This window comes from Crinia signifera, chromosome 12 (genome assembly GCF_055691185.1).
Source record: "Crinia signifera chromosome 12, ASM5569118v1, whole genome shotgun sequence".
NCBI classification, from domain to species: domain Eukaryota; kingdom Metazoa; phylum Chordata; class Amphibia; order Anura; family Myobatrachidae; genus Crinia; species Crinia signifera.
In genome coordinates this window covers 56345662-56359077 of record NC_139228.1, presented here as the reverse complement: position 1 = coordinate 56359077, position 13416 = coordinate 56345662, and the positions used below count along the sequence as shown (strand labels likewise).

The window sequence follows — 13416 nt, the reverse complement described above, 5'->3', positions numbered from 1 at the left end:
CAGAACCCTGCACAGATCTCAATGATCTGTGCAGGGTTCTGGCTAATTCGCCCATCAGAACCTGGTCTGATTTTTGGGCGAATTTTAGACACATTTATACAAATCGCATACCATTAAATATGCGATTTGTATACTTTTCAATGTGAAAACCTCTGGATGCGATGTGCTGCGAGAAACAGCCATCGCATTTCCAGAATGTCCAATTTGTTGGCCAAAATCGCACTTTTTTCACATCTCATGAAATATGCGAAAATGTAAAAACATGCGATTTCGGCCGTTTTTGCGTAAAAAAAAACAAAAACTCTCACTCCATAGAACGTCACCCTAGGATACAATTAACTCTGCTGAATAGGGATTACTAACATTCCCGCTATATAATACAGAACATGTGATCCTGTATTCTGCATGCCAACTGTACCCACTTTCCCCGTGATGCCTCATCCTCTGTTCTAGATGTACAGTGTGGTCATTTAGGAGGGTGGAAACACTTATTCTTCTATAGATTATTAACCCTTTACAGACAAGTTGCATTTAGAGGATTAGGAAAGGCTGCAGCAGTGTCACTGGGATGAGGACAACAAGGGACAGATGAGAGACCGTGCCACTCACCGAGCGTAGTACCGTCTTCTCCCATAATGCACTTCATAGTAGTGATGATCTGCTCTGCCACAGGAGGAGACATGGAGGTAGCGTAGGCAGTACTGTGAGAGTGCTTGCGCAGGTAATCAATGAGGATCTGGCACAGATAAATGAGCAGGGATCACCTTTCCATGAACAGTAACAAGGGCGTAATACACAAGTCTTAAGACCTACTTGGCTAACCTGTGGCTTTCCAGCTGTTGTGAAACTGAAAGTCCCAGCATGCATTGCCACGGTTTTGCTAACAGAGGATGCTAAAATTATGGCAATGCATGCTGGGACTTGTAGTGTTACAATAGCTGGAGATTAACAGGTTGGCCAATCTCATCTTAAGGAGTAGTTGCTGTTCCATTAGCGCCCCCCCCCCCCCACCCCCACCAAATCAGGAACTTCTCATATTACATGGACATGATAAAAGCGCTCACTCTGACTGCTCCCCAATAACACGTGCTATCTACTGGACGGACACTTACCTTACTGCCACCAATGTAACCTCCGGCCCCACCAAAACTCTTGGTAAAGGTTCCCATCATAATGTCCACATCTCGGGAGTCCAGACCAAAATAGTCGACTACCCCTCGCCCGTGGGGTCCCAAAGCACCAATACTGTGCGCTTCATCTAAATACAGATACGCCTTGTACTTCTTCTTTAGGGCTATGACCTCAGGCAGGCGCACAATGGAGCCCTCCATGCTGCAATAAGGAGAAGAAGGTCAGGTTGCCTCCAGAAGTCTATCCACCAGTACCAGCCTTGCACCCAAACCACCCCACCAGTACCAGCCTCACACCCAAACCACCCTACCAGTACCAGACTCACACCCAAACCACCCCACCAGTACCAGCCTCACACCCAAACCACCCCACCAGTACCAGCCTTGCACCTCCCTCCCAGCCCCCTTCTACTCACCTGTAAATCCCTTCCACCAGGATAATGATTTTCTTCCATGGCCTGTGTGTACGAGGCTGCCCATGTACAATGGCATCCCTCAGCAGCTTCTCTAGACTCTGCATATCTACCATAGAGAAAGATGGGCATTATAACACACACACACACACACACGAGGGGAGGTGGCAAGAGGGGGCACATGTTCAGGGTGGAGGCAAAACAGAGAATTTAAGAGAACAAGGCATAAATGTCCCCACATCACAGCTGGGGGTTCTCCACGCCACCTACACATAATGCTGGCTGATAGACTTACTATTGTGCTTGAAGATGCGAATTGTGGCCCCTGAGAGACGGGCCCCCAGCACCAGGCTGGCGTGGTTCAACTCATCGCTTAGGATTAGACAGCCCTAATAGAAAGAAAAACAAACAAGTAAAAATGACGCTACGGAACGACTAGCCGCAGAGCCGTGTTGACCTCCCCCGCAGTGCGCACCTTGCCGGCTAGTGCTGGGATATTCATCGAATTTGTGGCAAAGCCCATTCCATAAGTCATGGTGGCTTCCACACCAAGGAACCGCGCAACCAGACATTCGAGTTCCTCGTGTATATCCAGATTACCTATGCAAAAAAAGAAAAAACAAATAAAGCGATGTGACATTGTCCCCAGACCGGCGGTACTGCAGGGACAGACAGACATTCAGAAGTGGCACAAATATGGCATAACACAGTGTCCATAGGGACAGGGATAACAACAGATTACAAAGGATCACTAAGACTGATCCAACTTACCCATCTCCTGCCGCGTGCTGCACACCCCACCGCCGTACTGACGCAAAACATTCGCCGAGGCGTCATTGAAGAAACCGCTATTCCGCGCAAAGCCCAGGTAGTTATAGGAACCCATGTTGATCACACCTTTAATAACTCGGCCAGTGAATCTGCATAAAACATTTTGTGGATGGTGGTTTGTCAGACTTGCTGTATTGTTATGGAAGCGATTCTCATGACAGAAAGAAGATGTAATGATTCTCTAAGATCAGGGATAAAACCAAATGTCTTCTAATTAGAGATGTGCAGTTTCGAATTTCCCCGGATCTCAAAGTGGGATCTTATTGGCTGTCACATAGTTTTGGATAACCAATAAGATCCTGCTTTGAGAAGCGATTACCTCCAGATAAAACCGAACCCGCACATCTCTAATTCATTATTTCTACATTTGCATCGCTTAAACCCCCTTCAGTAACGATACAGAGTCCACACAACAAACTATAAAAAAAAAAAACTATATATAAATTTCGTTAACTATATTGGCTAATGTATATAGAGGATGTAATCACAATAAAGGTGCCACCTACTGGACAACATAGGATCTGCATTAGACAGAAAAGCTGGGTAAAGTAGGGGACACCCCCCTCTTTTAGGGACCCCCAAGCCCATTAAGTTACAGCTGCAGGGATTCAAGGAGGTCAGAGAGGGGTCAGAGTAGAGAGACGGGGGGGGTGTAGTCTCCAGCCTCCAACTACTGGTGGCCAATCGGCAGTTCTGTATCAATCCTTATATTTTTAGATAAGTCTGACAGCTTTGTAACTAATACAGGATTGATATTTTCATGCATGCACAGTTTGGGGACATTAGGAAAGGTCCAGGACACACACTTGGGGGAAAGCGCCCGATGGATGCAGAGGTGTACCCAAAGGCACATTTGGGGGTGACAGAGGCACACATGTACATGCCTCCTGCTGTACTTGTTGTATGGCAGGTACATGAATGGGAACAGGCAGGGCAGGAGAATTGGGGTCAGGGTATAGGCCCGACAGTCAGCGGAGATAATAGGTGGTCACTACAAGAGGATGCTCCATGGGCTGCAATTCCTGTACTCCCACCTAGGCCCCGAGGCCTGGTATATTAGTACCAGCTGTGCCCCACTGATTGTGTCCTTGTCTGCAGTGTGCATCTGTGACGGGAGGGGTCACATCTAACCAATCACATCCCAACATGATGGCATCATTTTATTATGTATGAGTGATGTAAGCCGCAGGCATCCCTGGTTATGTGTCCATGCTGAACAGCATCTTTACAGGAAATCGTTCTTACTTGAAGGTCCAATTGTAATCATCAGAGAATCGCTCTAGAACATCCACTCGCTCCCCGGGGACGCTGCACACCGGCCGGTTCCAGTTATCCCTGATCCTCATGTACAGATTCCGTGTGTAAAAGTTCTCAAAGTCTTGGTACAGTGGCACAAAGTCCTGAAATTCAAACACAGAACATAAGTTACCCTGCGCTGGAACAGAGAGACCTCCTTCAAATCTGTACAGAGTGTGGCTCCGCTGCACACAGGCATTCCAAATACATAACCTGCGCTGGAACAGGGAGACCTCCCCCAAGTCTGCACAGTACACAGCGTGGCTCCGCTGCACACAGGCATTCCACATACATAACCTGCGCTGGAACGGAGAGAGACCTCCCCCAAGTCTGTACAGAGTGTGGCTCTGCTGCACACAGGCATTCCACATACATAACCTGCGCTGGAACTGAAAGAGACCCCCCCCCCCCCCCCCCCCCAAGTCTGCACAGTACAGAGATTGGCTCCGCTGCACACAGGCATTCCGCATACGTAAAGATGATGTCAATATGCATGGCCAAAAACCTAAACATTTGGACTGTACTACAAAACCACTGCCATAAACCTGTCAAATACCACCCATTTCTATCAGGTGCAAGTTGCCATTGGGACAGTGTGGAAAGTCCAGAAACCGTGCTGAAACTTGCACCGCCCCTCCCCTCCTTGCAGCCTAATCCCCTGCAGTGTTAAGGTGCCCATACACGTACCAATTACCCTGTACTTTTTGTGCTAAAATAACATCGCATCCCATGCACAACACATGCACAACGATGCTATTTTAGCACAAAAAGTGGTACTTATGTATTATCTGGGCTCCCATGTTAAATGAACCCCATTTTTTCATACCCCTACTATCCAAATATGCATGGAGTTGATTTTATATAGTGTGGCGAGCGCAGCGAGCCACCGTGCCCGAAGCGTGGCGAGCGCAGCGAGCCCCGCGAGGGGACACGGTCTCATAAGAAAAACGGGAGCCCAGATATTACATAAGTACCCAAAAAGTACCAGGTAATTGGTACGTGTATGGGCACCTTTAGAGTCTATTGCCGTAGGCAGTGCTCATGCCCGGCCATGAAGATTTTCTATCTATCTATTGCATCCAGTTTTTTAGCTATATTCTGTATCCCCTGAAGAAGTCCTGCATACTGTAAATGAAACACGATGGTTCTGACAATACAATGCCTTTTACTGATGCTGCTGGGGACCCTGCTCCTCCTTTTGTTGGGAGGAAAATTAATCTACCAGTATATATTTGGATTGTGGGAGGAAACGGGCGTACCCTGAGGAAACCCATGCAAGTACACTCTCCACAGTTATGGCCCTGGTGGGAATGGAACCCATGACCTCAGTGCGGTGAGGCAGTAATGCTAACCATTACACCATCCATGCTGCCCCAATATAAAGTATTTATTCTAAAAACAGGTTTCTAACATAATACTGTACTATAAAACTATTGGAATGTAGGTATCTTAACTATTGTAGTTTTACTGATAGGATTATTTATTTATTGTATTATGAGCGGAGATCTGCAGGTATGTTGGCTGTTTATCTATGTGGGTACTTGATGTAGTGCCAGACGGAGTTACATTCCTGGTATACAGGTTTATATTTGGCCGATAAAGTGGATTCTGATGCCTTCCCAGTTACAGATAAAAGTTATGTTCTTTAAAGAGATGATTATCCCATCACGGAACATTGAAACAGCGACTGCATTTGGTGTGGAGGAAAAAGGAGTTCAGCTGTTTTCTATAGAGCTCAGCATTGCACAAAGGGCTGATATTTGTTCCTGAATGAACGGCACCGATTAACCTCATTATCAAACCTTCCGGTATAAATACAATCCTAAAAAGTAATTTAGTGCCTCCATTTACTGATCTGATAGGTACAACCAGATATAAGATCAATGGCGCTGGTCCCCGGGCATTATACCAAGCCGTACCCCACATACTGTGATATTTACAGAACCACAACTGGTGAGCCTGGGCACAAGCTGGAGGCATTAATGGAACCTCCATCTTTGAGCCACATCCCTGAAACACTAATCCCTAGAGGAATATTTACAGTCCACACATGAAATAAAACACACACCAAAGGGGACATCCTGCAGCATCGAACCTACGGGCGGAGGCTTCTTGTGAGTAGAGCACAGAAGCAGGAACACTACAGTTATATAAACATTCACCAGCCACCTGACCCGTGTAACATGCAACACTTTGTACACCCCTCTTTTGTAATGCCCCCTTTACCAGTTGCTGCAGAGCTCTGGTATCTTACTTTCTGCTCTTCCCGCTCGGTGGCGTGGTGGCACTTCTCGATCTTGCAGGCTCGGAGAAAGTCCCGTAGGTATCCAAACAGAGTGAGGATCCCATAGCCCATGTATGTCAGGACAGCTACCAGCATCGGGGTCTCCTCAAACGCCTCATTAAACGGTCTCTTGTACAAGCTTCCATTGCTGACACTCTGGAAGAGAAAAACGCAAAACCGTCAGAGTATTCAGCAATGTATTTTTACATATCACAGTACAAGAGATGGCACATGCTATACTGCATTTTAATTGGCACAGCATCATACATTTGGGTCGTCACGTACAGTAATACTAATATATCCGATGTCTGCAGGAAACATAAGGCCCAGTAACTGGAATTATCCCTTTCTGAATACTAGGACACAAACTTTGTTCATTCATGCACTGAATTCCCAGAACTGGACAAATAATACGAATATGATACTGAGAAAACATTTTTAGAAAATTCGGTACTCTTTACCTAGAATGGCGCCCATCGCGACCATCGCATGCACTAAAAAACGGGTGCGATGCGATGCCCGCGATTTCCCATAGGGATCAATGTTAAAAGTGTGATTGGACGCGATTTTAGTGTTCAATGGCCGCGATTTTTCCATAGGAAACAATGTTAAATGGGCCACAGAGCCCAAATAGTCACCCTAAAGTCAGAAATGGCCCCCACAATTGTTAACGCCACCCCACGATCAACCCGAAGCGTGGCGAGCCCAGCGAGCCCGCGAGGGGCGGCGGTACGCGTCCTCCGACCTTTTCATACCCCCACTATCCACGTCGGCGTGGAGTTGAGAATAGAATAGTGCGGCGAGCCCGAAGCGTGGCGAGCACAGCAAGGGGACACGGATACCTTCACAGGTAAACGCGTCCCTTCGCGGGTTTCACAGGTATCCGCGTCCGCTCGCCACGCTTCGGGCTCGGTGGCTCGCTACACTATTCTATTCTCAACTCCACGCCGACGTGGATAGTGGGGGTATGAAAAGGTCGGAGGACGCGTACCGCCGCCCCTCTCGGGCTCGCTGCGCTCGCCACGCTTCGGGTTCACGTTGATCGTGGGGTGGCGTTAAAAATTGTGGGGGCCATTTAAGACTTCAGGGGGACTATTAGGGCTCTGTGGCCCATTTAACATTGTTTCCTATGGAAAAATCGCGGGCATTGAGGCATTTAACACTAAAATCGCGTCCAATCACACTTTTAACATTGATCCCTATTGGAAAATCGCGGGCATCGCATCGCACCCATTTTTTAGTGCATGCGATGCCCGCGATTTTTTACCCCCGATGACTGCGATGGACATCGTGGGCGCCGTTCTAGGTAAAGAGTACCGAAAATTCATTAGAGTCTGGAAACCATGGACATCATATTTCAATATTCCTCAAGCTTTTCATTAATTTTTTTTTTCCTCTCTTCTCATAATCAACAGCTAGCTTGGTTCCCTTTCCATTCCTTTCCTGTTCTTCTTAAGGTGGCCATACACACGCAGATTTATCTTCAGATCTGTCTGGTTTTAACAAAAACATGGTTATGGATGAGAGCAAATGACAGTTGACCATTTGCTTGGAAATGCTGGAAAACTGACAAACTGTCACTCACCCATAACCATGTTTTTGTTCCAACCAGCCAGATCTGATGATAAATCTTACTAGTGTATGGGCACCTTTAGATTATTTTTAGTTTAAAACTCAATGAGTTGTCTATCTGAAATGATTGAAGTCAATATGTATTTAAAGAATAAGCTTTTAACTTCCGAAATGCTCTACATATATCTTGATGTTGTATTTATCAGTGTCGGTACTCTTTACCTAGCACGGCGCCCACGATTTTGATCGTTTGCATCGCAGGTAAAAAAATCGCGGGCATCGCGGCCATTGAATGCACTAAAAATCGGGTGCGACGCGACCGACGCGATGCCCGCGATTTCCCATAGGGAACAATGTTAAATGTCTCAATTGACCCGATTTTCATGTTCAATGCCTCAATTGACCCGATTTTTCCATAGGAAACAATGTTAAATGGCCCACAGAGGCCAATTAGCCACCCTGAAGTGTGAAATGGCCCCCACAATTGTTAACGCCACCCCACGATCAACGTGAACCCGAAGCGTGGCGAGCGCAGCGAGCCCGCGAGGGGCGGCGGTACGTGTCCTACGACCTTTTCATACCCCCACTATCCACGTCGGCGTGGAGTTGAGAATAGAATAGTGTGGCGAGCGCAGCGAGCCACCGAGCCCCGCGAGGGGACGCGGATACCTTCACAGGTAAACGCGTCCCTTCGCGGGCTTCACAGGTATCCGCGTCCGCTCGCCACGCTTCGGGCTTGGTGGCTCGCTGCGCTCGTCACACTATTCTATTCTCAACTCCACGCCGACGTAGATAGTGGGGGTATGAAAAGGTCGTAGGACGCGTACCGCTGCGCTCGCCACGCTTCGGGTTCACGTTGATCGTGGGGTGGCGTTAACAATTGGGGGGGGGGCCATTTCACACTTCAGGGTGCCTATTTGGCCTCTGTGGGCCATTTAACATTGTTTCCTATGGAAAAATCGGGTCAATTGAGGCATTGAACAGGAAAATCGGGTCAATTGAGACATTTAACATTGTTCCCTATGGGAAATCGCGGGCATCGCGTCGGTCGCGTCGCACCCGATTTTTTAGTGCATTCAATGGGCGCCGTGATCACGACATTGCCTTTTAAGGTAATTTTTTTTTTTTTTTTCCTCCTTGCGTTCAAATAAGCGTAACTTTTTTAATTTTCCGGCTATATAGACACATGAGGGCTTTTTTTTTGCGGGACAAGTTGTACTTTGTAATGGTACCATTTACTGTACCGTATAATATTCTGGGGAATCAGGAAATAATTCAATGTGGGGTAAAAAAAAAAAAAAACGCCATTGCACAATTTTGCGCTGGTTACGGTTTTTTTGGAGTTCATAGTTCGTTTAAAATGATGGGTTATCTTTATTCTATGGGTCGTTACGATTCTGGCGATACCAAACTTATATAGTTTTCGTTATGTTTTACCACTAAAAAAAAAAAATCGCAACTTTTACGTTTTTTCTAATTTGCGTTGCGTCGCCATGTTCTGCGGCTTATAACTTTTTTATTTTTCCACCTACGGACCTGGGTGAGGGCTCATTTTTTGCGGGCTGAAGTGTACTTTTTAATTAATACCATTATGGGATATGGGCGACTTTCTGATCTCTTTTAGTTATTTTTTTTTGGGTACGCGATGCGACCAAAAAACGTAGTTTTGGCGTTGGGGATTATTTTCCGTTTACGCCTTTAACCGTGCGGGATAACTAATGTTATATTTTAATAGATCGGACTTTTAGGAACGCGGCGATACCAAATATGTTTATTTTTTTATTTTTTATTTATTTTTATTTGGGAAATGGGGAAAGGGGGGTGATTTGAACTTTTAATATTTTTTTATTTTTTTTTTTATTTTTAAACTTTATTTTTTTTTTTTTTTTTACTTTTACTACAAGGCCCCCTAGTGTACTTGACCACTAGGGGGCGCGATCGCCTGTACTAGGTTCAGCCATAGAGCTCTATGGCTGAACGTAGTGATTTTATGCACTTCCTATTACATCCTGCCTGAGGCAGGATGTAATAGGTATGCATACACGGCCAGCACAGGGGTCTACATTAGACCCCTGGCTACCATGGCAACCGATCGGCACCCTCCGATCTCGCTGCGGGGGGCCCCGATCGGCGCCGGAGGGGGGCGCCCCCCCTCCGATCAGCTATTTAAGCACTGCGGGCGCTTTGCCCGCGGTGCTTAAAGGGTTAAACGGCCACGATCGGCGAACTCGCCGCTCGTGGCCGTGAGAGCAGGGACCTGGCTGTAATATACAGCCATTACCTGCTCTCTTTCAAGCCAGCTCACTCCGTGAGCTGGCTTGATTCCCCCGCAACGGACATATGACGTATATATACGTCATATGTCGTGAAGGGGTTAAAATGTTTCGGTACTTATGTAATATCTGGGCTCCCGTTTTTCTTATGAGGCCGCATCCCCTCGCGGGGCTCGCTGCACTCACCACGCTTCGGGCACGGTGGCTCGCTGCGCTCGCCACACTATATAAAATCAACTCCATGCGTAGTTGGATAGTAGGGGTATGAAGAAATGGGGTGTATTTAACATGGGAGCCCAGATAATACATAAGTACCAATGTTTCTATTGAATATAAGCTTATAAGAAAATTGTAAGGCATACTTTATATGTATTGTATGATTTCTCATTAATAAAATTTATATGATAGATACGGAGAAAACAGAGGTAGGAGGGCCCTGCTCGCAAGCTTACACTATGTCGGTTTGTTTCTACCCAGTTTATTTAATCACTGTTTCAAATTGTAATCGCAACGGAATATGCTGTGCTATATAAGAAACTGTAAATAGAGGTTGGAGGTACAAATTGTGTTTTATAAATAGATTAGTTGGATACCAAAATCTTCCTGCATCAGTGCAATAGGGGGCCCTGCTCCGCTATGTAACTCCCAGCCTGTGGCTTCCTGTATCAGTGTGAAAGGGCCTCACATCACTGCTCTGTGCTGCTGGGCACCCTGCTCCTCCCACTATATAACTCTCAGTCTGTTGCTTACTCTAGCAGTGTGGCAGGGGCCTCACATCACCCTCAAGCTCATCAACAGCTTATTTCCCTCTCCTGATCTGTTGAAAGGCAGTAGGTATAGGGTCTCACACGAGATAGATAGATAGATAGATAGATAGATAGATCTTTTTTTTTCTCCTCTAGAATGTAAGCTCTCACGAGCAGGGCCATCTCTCCTCACACTTTTCTTAGAATATATCCCCTGCCACCCTAATGATTGCGTCAGTGTCCCGTCCCCTGCTGGATCTGTCTTTATTTACCATGTGACATATGCTAATTTGCCTTATACTGTAATTTGTTATTTTCTTGTTTTTCGCTTATCTATGTATTGCCAGGCACTGCAGAAACCGTGTGGCACTAAATATACGACAATACAAAGCAACATTACACATGCACACACTTTGCAGCGTCGCAGCTCATTCCCTTTAACCAGAGAACAGCCTGGCCCTGCTGTGTTCCAGGAACCAGTACCACCGCCAGACACCAGGATCTGTTCAAGTATAAACACATTTATACAGTAATATTTATACATCTGACAATTCACCTAACAGCAGCAGCGGTACAGCACAATACCAAACTAAGTATGCAAGACATCTGGCATGTGGAAGGCAGCCAAGAACAGGTGCGAGAGGGAGAGGCTGCCTGAGTCACCCACTGCCTGACACACACTGTACCAGAGACTCACACCCTAATTCCCACACACACACACTGTACCAGAGACTCACACCCACCTCATCACTCCCATCCACACACACTATAATGCTAGTGCCTAACCTTAAATTCCCCTCCTGAGCCTAACCCACCCCCCTAGTGCTCTACCCTAACCTCCCCTCCTGCAGCCTAACCCTCCCCTCATGCTCTACCCTACCCTTCCCTCCCACAGCCTAACCCTCCCCCACTGCTCTACCCTAACCTCCCCCTCCTTCTCTACCCTTCCCTCCCACAGCCTAACACTGCCCTAGTGCTCTACTCTAACCGCCCCTCCCGCAATCTAACCCTCCCCTACCCTAACCTCCCCTCCCACAGCCTAACCCTCCCCTAGTCCTCTACCCTAACCTCCCCTCCCACAGCCTAACCCTCCCCCTGGTGCTCTACACCAACCCTCCCCCTGGTGCTCTACACCTCTACACTAACCCTCCCCCTGGTGCTCTACACTAACCCTCCCCCTGGTGCTCTACCTTTACCTACCCTCCCGCAGGCTAATCCCCCCCAGTGCTCTACCCTAACCTCCCCTCCCGCAGCCAACCCCCCCCCCCCCCCCCCCGCCTAGTGCTCTTCCCTAAAACTTCCCACCTGCAGCCTAACCTTCCCCCTGGTGCTCTACCCCAACCTCCCCTCCCGTAGCCCAACCCGCCTCCTAGTGCACTTTCCTAACCTCCCCTCCCACAGCCTAACCCTGCCCTAGTGATCTACTCTAAACCTAGTGCCTAACCCCCCCCCCCCCCGCCCCCCTAATGAACCAGCTAGGGCTTACAATGTTACATAGTGCACACAGTCATCACTTAATTACAAGTTAAGGAATGATATGACTACAATGTTAAGTAATGCCAATATTCTATTACCCAGCAGCAGTATCAGTATTGTGTCTGCGTACATTTGGGAGATAATTATGACTTACATCAGCTCTTCGTACAGTTAACGGCGGTTTCATCTACAGCACAAATGAAATGGTAATCCCTGCAGCATAGCCCAGCCCATCTCTAGGGACCAATCTTCCCTTGGTTCTACAACATCCAGATTGGATGAATGAGATGACTGCCCACATTACTGTACACAAAACACCTGCTTACATACTAAAAGTCAGTGATCAATATCATACGTTTCATATTTTAAAAGTATCATATACAAACACACACATAAAGGGTAAGAACTAATTATACTAAATTACACAAAATTGAGTTTAATTAATATAATAATCCCATGTGTTAAAAATCTCTACACACAAGATCCAAATTGTAAAAAAAACACACACTTTAAGCACAAATTCTACAAATAATTACCTCCTTTTTCAAAATCTCTCTGGATGGTACACAAATATTGTTGCAAGCCACACTGACAGCTCTCACTGGGTCATGAGAACTCATGGTAGGTTGGATGGATGGATGTCTGGTGGTAGGGACTTTATGCTACACAAGTCAAAGCATTCTAAAATCTATGCTCTTGTCAGCATGCACTAGGCGACTGTGGTTGCCGTGGTAATCACCCGACTACCAATCATTAATATTAGTATTCATGTTAAAAAAAATATATCTAAATTTGAAAGCTTCTTTTTACAGCCACAGTGAGTCACATCTCCAGCAAATACCTAGAAGGAAATGTTGTGTACACTTGGGCAGTGGGTATCTGTAGATAAAGATGAGCAGGTCCTTAGTATCACACTGCAGGCTCTGACAGATTGGTGTTCTGGAGAGTACTGATAACTGCTGTCACTGCTGATGGCTCTACTAACACAGACTGATCTAGAGTAGTACCCAGGGTCAGCAGCGCAGGTGAGCTTATGCCAGTTCTGATTCAGAGTTTAGACAACAAATAACATCAGGCTGTATACAGAGGGAGTAGGCTGCAGTGCATATACAATTAAAATAGTACACGGTAGGTACAAGAAGGACAGAAACCTAAGGGAATAACAACACAAATACGGGGGACTGCAGAGAGCAGTGAGAAGAAGCCAGGATTCCGCAGTGTTCTTTACCCCTCTATACGAATGGTCTACCCTCGTCAGCACACATTCGCCTTGCACTAATACCTTCGATAAATCCTTTACATTTTCTAGATGGTTCTTTAACCCTTAGTGGTCTATCATGGGTGTCCCAAATCTACTGTTGCTGATCACACAGGTAAGACCCATGCAGAGCGCAG

The 13416-nt window shown here is 46.6% G+C and overlaps 1 protein-coding gene across 1 annotated transcript in view; it reads right to left on the bottom strand.

Moving 5' to 3' along the window:
- Positions 1-13416, bottom strand: part of SPTLC2 (serine palmitoyltransferase long chain base subunit 2) — a 33239-nt gene that overhangs the window by 12765 nt on the left and 7058 nt on the right. The window contains exons 2-9 of the mRNA XM_083166946.1: positions 5925-6110; positions 3620-3774; positions 2315-2463; positions 2019-2143; positions 1839-1932; positions 1547-1652; positions 1113-1332; positions 610-736 (exon numbers count right to left, since the gene is read on the bottom strand). Of these exons, the coding sequence (XP_083023072.1) occupies positions 610-736; positions 1113-1332; positions 1547-1652; positions 1839-1932; positions 2019-2143; positions 2315-2463; positions 3620-3774; positions 5925-6110 (1162 nt within the window). The remainder of the gene's footprint in view (positions 1-609; positions 737-1112; positions 1333-1546; positions 1653-1838; positions 1933-2018; positions 2144-2314; positions 2464-3619; positions 3775-5924; positions 6111-13416) is intronic.